The sequence below is a fragment of the Lathyrus oleraceus genome, chromosome 6, assembly GCF_024323335.1.
Source record: "Lathyrus oleraceus cultivar Zhongwan6 chromosome 6, CAAS_Psat_ZW6_1.0, whole genome shotgun sequence".
Classification (NCBI taxonomy): domain Eukaryota; kingdom Viridiplantae; phylum Streptophyta; class Magnoliopsida; order Fabales; family Fabaceae; genus Lathyrus; species Lathyrus oleraceus.
Genome location: NC_066584.1, coordinates 379,421,718 through 379,430,186, shown reverse-complemented (window position 1 = coordinate 379,430,186; position 8,469 = coordinate 379,421,718). Strand labels below are relative to the sequence as shown.

General features: G+C 32.6%; 2 protein-coding genes across 2 annotated transcripts; both read left to right on the top strand.

The window, feature by feature from the left end:
* Positions 1-722: 722 nt before the first annotated feature.
* Positions 723-1,545, top strand: LOC127092612 (glyceraldehyde-3-phosphate dehydrogenase GAPCP1, chloroplastic-like). Its single transcript, XM_051031496.1, has 3 exons — positions 723-851; positions 958-1,041; positions 1,320-1,545. The coding sequence occupies exons 1-3, from the start codon at positions 754-756 to the stop codon at positions 1,423-1,425; spliced, it is 288 nt and encodes a 95-aa protein (XP_050887453.1). The 5' UTR covers positions 723-753; the 3' UTR covers positions 1,426-1,545.
* An 85-nt stretch (positions 1,546-1,630) lies between these two features.
* LOC127095753 (cytochrome c6, chloroplastic) lies at positions 1,631-2,737 on the top strand. The gene is made up of 5 exons (XM_051034398.1): positions 1,631-1,766; positions 1,866-1,963; positions 2,041-2,072; positions 2,166-2,229; positions 2,340-2,737. The coding sequence occupies exons 1-5, from the start codon at positions 1,631-1,633 to the stop codon at positions 2,478-2,480; spliced, it is 471 nt and encodes a 156-aa protein (XP_050890355.1). The 3' UTR covers positions 2,481-2,737.
* Positions 2,738-8,469: the final 5,732 nt, after the last annotated feature.

The window sequence follows — 8,469 nt, the reverse complement described above, 5'->3', positions numbered from 1 at the left end:
TTTATGATTGTTACTTCTATGAACAGATGTATTTATTGTTGTTATTGTTTTATCCATGACTGCCAAATGATTCTTGATATTGCACTGTTGTTTTCTAATTTGCTCGGTTATGTTGATGCACTGTTGATGAATGGAATGTTGAGCTTGCTGCAATTGTTGAATGATATGGTTGTTGATTGAGGTGGGACTATTATGATGTATCGATGAATGCTTGATGTTTATTTGCAGGCCCAAAGGGAATTTAACATGGCATGGCAAGTGGATAGGTGGAGCATGGAAGAATCATTAGGTTAAGGCTGCCATTCAAAGCGAGATACCCTTTTTTATCTTTTGATCAAAACCATGTAACCATGTGATGGGATAGGATGTAGCATGGTGCTATGATGTAATAACATTTATGGATGGATTAGTTAATTTATAAATGATCCATGCACCATTAATAACATTGTTTTTCATGGATATGTGTTAATGAAAAACAATGTTTATGGATTTACTTATCTAATATGCGTGTGTCTCGGTTGGATGCACTGTTGATGGAAAGGATCCGAAGGATTTGCAGCAGGAAATCAATGATGGGGAAGAGGTGCAGCTCAAAATATAATTCCAAGTTCTACCGGTGCTGCAAAGGTAAGAGATGGATGGCCATAAGAGTTTCTGTGCTTACCAATTACATTTATTAAATTAGTTTTGCACTTTGTGAAATTCCAGGCTGTTGGAAAAGTTCTTCCCGAGCTAAATGGAAAACTCACTGGAATGGCTTTTCGTGTTCCTACTCCTAATGTTTCTGTTGTGGACTTAACCTGTCGGCTTCAAAAGAATGCCTCCTATGAAGATGTTAAAGCAGCAATAAAGTATGTCTCTTACTTTTCTGACCCGGCTTATATTCTCTCATGTCGAGTTGTTTTGTACTAACCATTCGTTGGTTTTCTATTACTTTGCTACTGAAAAAAAATGAAGGCACGCTTCAGAGGGACAATTGAAGGGAATTCTTGGATACACAGATGAGGATGTTGTCTCTAATGACTTTGTTGGTGATTCAAGGTAAAGTAAATGTTGCTGTATTTCAAATTTAGATCACTATCAGCATCTTTAAGAGGACAGACTCTTGTGCCTTTTATCTAGTATACATGCTAAAATCTGGTATTATGCACATTTTGAATTTTCATTTACATATGCTCAAAGCAGATTTTTATTTGTCTTAAAACTAAACTTTATTTATCTCGCTCTTTTATGATATTAGTCGCAGTTTTTTCTGTTGTGTTAGGATATGTTTGTTTGCCAAGTAAGCGTTTTAATTTAAATGTATTTCTTATTAACAGGTCGAGTATCTTTGATGCTAAGGCTGGGATTGGGCTTAGTAAGTCCTTTGTGAAGCTGGTCTCGTGGTATGACAATGAGTGGGGTTATAGGTATGTGTATATGTAATTACAACTAAAACTTTTACAGACTTGTGCATACAAATCTTAGTTTTAAATTGCACTCCACAACTATAATTGCGGATGTTGAAGTCTCAGCAACATTAAAACTACAATTTCCACAACTGCAATTTAAAACCATGCATGTAGGACATTTTTCAATACTCAACTTTTTGATTTTGATTTTGATATTCATAAGATTGCAGACATATCTGATGCCCCTCCAACAGAGGAAGAACCAGTTGAAGCCCATTCCTACAAAGACAAACCAAGTCAAGTTTTTCACCACCCTGGCTCCTCCTCTTGCTGCTGCATTGCATTTTGCTTTTTCTCCAATTTGCGTCACTCCAGGTTTGCTCCTGTCTAAAATACTAAGTTGCCCCTGCGCTTCTATTCAAATTGCACTACTGCTCCCATGCCAAATTGCCAATCACTTTTCTTGTTCTACAGTTTCAAGTGCCCAAACCCTAGATATCCTAAGAGGAGCCTCATTGTTCCGTCAAACATGTATTGGATGTCACGATGCAGGTGGAAACATTATACAACCAGTAAGCATATCATCCTCTTCAACATAACTTTTCTTAATGTTCTAGCAAACACAAAATTGATTTTTATTTTCTTACAGGGATCAACTCTATACACAAAGGATTTACAAAGGTAAAGAAACCTGAGAACTCTCATTGTGAATTGCTCTCTGCCCTAAAGTGAAGGCGTGAATCAATGTTTCTTTCTTCTGATGTTGCTGTACAGAAATGGAGTTGATACAGAAGAAGAAATCTACCGCATCACATACTATGGCAAAGGAAGAATGCCGGTGAGATATATTGTAATTGTATAGACTTGAGAATTTAGAATTAGCTTTTGTCTTTATGATTATTCTTCATTCTTCATAGTTTATGTTTAGGGGCTTCAATTTTCATGCAGGGATTTGGTAAAGAATGCATGCCTCGAGGGCAGTGTACATTTGGAGCTCGTTTGGAAGATGAAGATATCAAGATATTGGCTGAGTTTGTCAAATTGCAAGCTGATAAAGGGTGGCCAAGTGTAGAAACCGAAGAAAAATGATTTAGCAATTGAAATTTCTCCTCCATCCTGTCCTAATTAATTGGTACAGAGTCATTCATTTAATCGATTTATGTACATTAGTGTTTTTATAGGTTGTGGAATTTTCTTATAACAATTTTTGTGGTGTGTCACAATAATTAAATAGATAAAATAACTCATCTGAAGTGATTTAAAGTGAAAATGTGTTATTGCGAGAGGGTATAAATAACATTTCTAAAGGAAATATGTTATTGTAAAAGGTATCATTAACATAAAAATAGTGGAATTTGACGAGAGTCACACATGTTATTCTACATGAAAAACTATTTTTTCATAATAGTTTTTATATTGATAACCATCAAAAAAGGATTCTCAAAAATACAAATTAGAAAGAGATATATTGAGTCTATATGGATTTAAGTCGTCTTTACATCATCATCATGGAATCATGGAACAAAGTATACAATTAATATCTGATGAGAAGCGCTTAGGTTCTCAGATTTTGATTTTTGATATTCATAAGATTGCAGACATATCTGATGCCCCTCCAACAGAGGAAGAAATAGATGACCATATCGTATGCATTGAGAATATAATAAAGAGGAATTGTCCTGGTTACCTGTTTTGAATTCATCTTCATATATAATTTAATATCTTTTAGAATGCTCGTGTGAGATGTGTCATTGACGTAGACAGTTAGTTATATGCATAACAACACCTCTGAAGAACAATCCAGTAAAAAAAAACAATTCAGTTCTTAATTATTTATAAAGTAATTACAGAACGATAGCAACCCCTGCCTTGTTTAGATATGCATGCATGCGATGGTTAGAATTAAATGATATAAACGAGGCAACCACAGTGCATCTAGTTACTGTAACTTTAGTAGTTTTGATTAGAGTTATTTTTGTAGTTTTAATATATTAGTAATTTTTGTATTGGTTTGAATTGGTATATATATATATATTTGTTAGCCAAAAATTGGTAGAAAAAAGGCCAAAATGGCATATATAAAATGTGATAATTGTCTGTCAAAATCTGGTTGAAAACAGGTAGAAATTCTGGTTTATAAACCTGGAAAAAATGTGGTTTAAAAACAAAGCTTCAAAAATTTTCGTATACCTTAGACAGCGCTTTTGTAAAAAGCGCTGTCTAAGGGGGGGATTAGAAAACGCTTTAGGCAAAAGCGCTGTCTAAGGGGGGGGGGGGGGCTTAGACAGCGCTTTTTGAAAAGCACTGTCTAAGGTATACCTAAAAAATTAAAATAGGAGGGTCTTAGAAAGCGCTTTTGGCCAAAGCGCTGTCTAAGGGGGTGGGGCTTAGACAGCGCTTTTCAAAAGCGCTGTCTAAGGTATACCTAAAAAATTTAAAATAAGAGGGTCTTATAAAGCGCTTTTGGCCAAAGCGCTGTCTAAGGGGGGGGGGGGGGGCTTAGACAGCGCTTTTAAGATTTAAAAAAGCGCTGTCTAAACCTTTAGCAGCGGAGGTTTAGACAGCGCTTTAAAGCGCTGTCTAAGGCTAAAAAAAGCGCTGTCTAAGGTCTTGTTTGTTGTAGTGATTAGCACAAGTTTAATACATAGAAGTTTTCATACAATAAAAAATAAAAGCTCTATGTTTATTTACAATAACTATACACAAATAATATCAAGTTCAACAAAAGCATTGTGTATGAACGTAGTATAACACAATGAATTAGCAACTAACATTAACAACTTGTCCAATCTTCTAAGTCTTCTTTATATAGAATTGAAATAGCAGAAATGTAGTTGTCTCTTTGTATAACGATTTGTATATTTGGAGGCAAAATGGTACAATAGTGTTGTCCTTATCCCACAAAAATAGCGTAGTGGAGCGAAGGGTGACCTTGTACTATGTAATATTTTCCTGACACAAAACCTTTTGATCTTATCTTCTAATATTCAGAGACTTATGAATAAATGATGTTGAATCATGCTTAGAAGGATCAAGAGACAAGTTGAGAGAATCTTTAGAACCTCGGTCTTTAGAGTTTTGCCATAGTTCCTCAAAACCTGGTCTTTAGAGTCTTCTGATCTTGTTCTTCAGAGTCTTCAGAACTTGAGAGCGCAAAATCTTGAAGGCTTAAAAAACCTTCAAAGACTCTTTAATCAGAGTCACATTCAGAAGCTTTAGCACAAGCGTTCATCAGAACCGCCGTCTAAGAGAATTCTAGAACTTGACAGTATCTTGTAAAGCACTTTGTATCTTTTCAGAGTCAGAGTGTGTTGAGTCCAGAATCTGATGATGTCACACGTCAAATCTTCAGAGTCAGAACCTGTTAGAAAAACCTACACACTAGACAAAAACCATTAGGGTACAAAATTGTTCTCTAAGAAATAATGCATTGTTATCATCAAAACTAAAACCCAGATGCAAAACGAAATCTTGTTCTTACAATCTCCCCATTTTTTATGATAACTAAACCATGTATTTTGATGAACAATTTTTACTTGGTTTAATCACCTAAAACTACCAGAGTGAGGTTTGTATGCTCCCCCTGAATGTTGTACTTTAAAAAAATATTTTTGAGCTTAGAATATCAAAGTTAGGTTCGCAAGCTCCCCGTGAATTTAAGACTTAAAATAATCTTAACGCATATAAAATCTCAATCAACATGGAAGAAAGAACTTCCCATAAGGTAGAAGCTTGGTTACTATGAATGTAGTAACTTCCCATAGTGAAAAAGCTTTGGTACCGAAGTATTTCATTTTAGAAATGACTTTCCTTAAATGTAAGAATGTCTGGTCATCAGCCTCGTTATAGAGCATGATTTGTAAGAGCTTTCATATGCCTAGTTGTATGCATCCCTGGTTGATATCAGAACTTGTATACACCTAGTTCAGAACTTCGTTTAGTTTAGAACTTGTATACGCCTGATTCAATACACACTTGGTTCACTTAAACTGAGTTCAGAACATGTTTGCCTGGTTAACTGCAAACTGCCTAGTTAACTATTCAGAACATATGCCCTATTCACTTGGACTTTAATCAGCTTGGTTAATGCCTTAAAACATGAAACACTTGGTTAACATGGTGAAGTTATTCAAAGTTCCCAAAAAAGTCACCAATGTCAAAAATAATGTTAAAGACATGTTTGGGTTTCTGAATTGTTGTTAGGTATATCAAAACCAATCATTCTTCTCCCCCTTTGTCATTAATAAAAAAGAAATAAAGACAAAGTAAATCAAACAAAATTTTCATTTCATAAAATGATCCAAGTACATAAATGAAAAAGCTTAAAACTAAGAAAACACAAAGTTTTATAACAAGGGTTACGAAAGGGGTGGAAATCTTGATAAGATAGATCCAAGCATCCCTTCAATGATTGTTGTCTTCTCATCTTGACGTTTGAACATCTCATCTATTTTATTCAGCCTTTCTTTGACCATAAAATTCTCAGCCTTCAGGTCTTCCAAAGTCTTCAGAGTGATATCCACATAAATCACAGTCTTCTTAACCCCAAAAATGCTTGCAACTTCAAGAGTCGTTTCAGAAGTAGCCGAAGTAGTCTATTCTGGTGAAGGAGGAGGGATCAATTATGTATCAATTTTTAACGACATACGCTAACTCGAATTTGTATGAATAGCCTTATTGTCATGCCACGTTACTAAAACTTAATGTTTTTTTTGCCATAAATCGATGGAAGAGAACAAATAGGATAACATAAGTGAAGTTAAATAACAAACTATTAAAAAAATTTAGTTAAGAAACAAAAACGAAATATTAGATTAAATTAAGGGACTTGTTGACTAATCATGTATTTAATATTATATATTTAATTAATGATTTAGGTATTAAGGTTGGCATATGTATTCCACTCATTTAAATTTTGTCACATTTAGTCTAAGTTTCCTTTAGGAAAAATATCTAATAAAAAGGATGAGGAATCACTTTAGTTCTTAGTAGGAGAAAAAAATAGAATGAACATAATGGGAATTAAAAATGATAAATTTATTTAAGTACATGATCATATGTCAAGAATTATTGCTATATAATCGTCCATCCTTAGGATATTATCACGTGTTAAGAGTTATTGCTATATAATCATCCATCCTTATCCATTCGAGTTATTTTGACACCTACCATTCAACTTGTTGTAATTGTTGAAATTAAACATTAATCTAGGAGATAATATAAATCAATTTCGATGAACAAAAATTATTATTTTTATTGATCAAGCCTCTTATTCTTAATCCTTTATTTGAGTGAATCAACCATACATTGATTGCAAGATGATTCTACTTTACACACAGATTTGAAGAGATAAAACATAAATTCAAGCTTGAGAGAGTAAATAATTTTGAAGGAGAAGAATAATGTATTATGCTGTGTAACTGTACTAAATTGTTTTACAAAAGTTTTCAGAGTGATGATTTAGTTGTAACTACATAGAGTCTCATTCTATTTATAGTGAGATTAATTACACTCCAAATAATCTTAAAATAACTAACTCAACAGTTACACGAAAATACTAAGTTAAACTTTGTTGAATTCTAGCTTATTTGATTCTATTGAATATACACATTCTTAAATAATGAGTGATGAGTTAGTTGTAACTACATAAAGTCTCATTCTATTTATAATGAAATTACTTACACTCCAAATAATTTTAAAATAACTAACTCAACTGTTACATGAAAATATTATGTTAAACTCTGTCGAATTCTACCTGATTCAACTTTGTTGAATATACGCATTCTCAGACGCTGTCGAAGTTAACTTTATCCAGACTTTGTCACTATCGAGTACAATCTTACTTAACACAAAGAATTACATATTTAACATGTCACCTAATTCATTGTGTCTAAGCTATCTACATTCATCATTGTTCTCAATCTTTTTAACAAATCGACCTACACACACTATTACAAATAAGATATTTTATGACGAAACATTCACCTCGAACATTCAAAAACTAAGGAAATATGTTATGAGAGCGCCATGTTTTATTTTACAAAAAATAGTTTTCTCTTAGTTTTGTTTTATTTTTCATCTTAACTCGGATTAATAAATGAGTTTCAATTTAGGCTTAATACATATTTTAGTCAATTAATTTAATTTAATATTCTACTTTAGTTCCTTAACTAAAAAATCTTATAAGTTACTCATTTAATTTCACTTCTATTACTCTATTTAGTCTCTTCCATGAATTTATGACAAAAATATTAAGTTTTGGTGACGTGACATGACAACAAGGTTATTGATACAAATCTTAGTCAAAATATGTAGTTAAAAATTGATACACTGCAGTTTAAACGGTGTATCAATTTTTAACTACATACGCTAACTCAAATTTGTACGAATAACCTTATTGTCATGCCACGTTACTAAAACTTAACGTTTTTTTTTGTCATAAATCGACAGAAGAGATCAAATAGGATAACATAAGTGAAGTTAAATAACTAACTTGTAAAAACTTTTACTTAAGAAACAAAAATGAAATATTAGATTAAATTAAGGAACTTGTTGACTAATCATGTCTTCAGAATTATATATTTAATTAATGATTTAGGTATTAAGGTTGGCATATGTATTCCACTCATTTAAATTTTGTCACATTTAGTCTAAGTTTCCTTTAGGAAAAAAATCTAATAAAAAGGGTAAGGAATCACTTTAGTTCTTAGTAGGACAAAAAAATAGAATGAACATAATGGGAATTAAAAATGATAAATTTATTTAAGTACATGATCATATGTCAAGAATTATTGCTATATAATCGTCCATCCTTAGGACATTATCATGTGTCAAGAATTCTTGCTATATAATCGTCCATCCTTATCCATTCGAGTTATTTTGACACCTACCATTCAACTTGTTGTAATTGTTGAAATTAAACATTAATCTTGGAGATAATCTAAATCAATTTCGATGAACAAAAATCAATTTTTTTATTGATCAAGCCTCTTATTCTTCATCCTTTATTTGAGTGAATCAACCATACATTAATTGCAAGATGATTCTACTTTGCACACAGATTTGAAGAGATAAAACA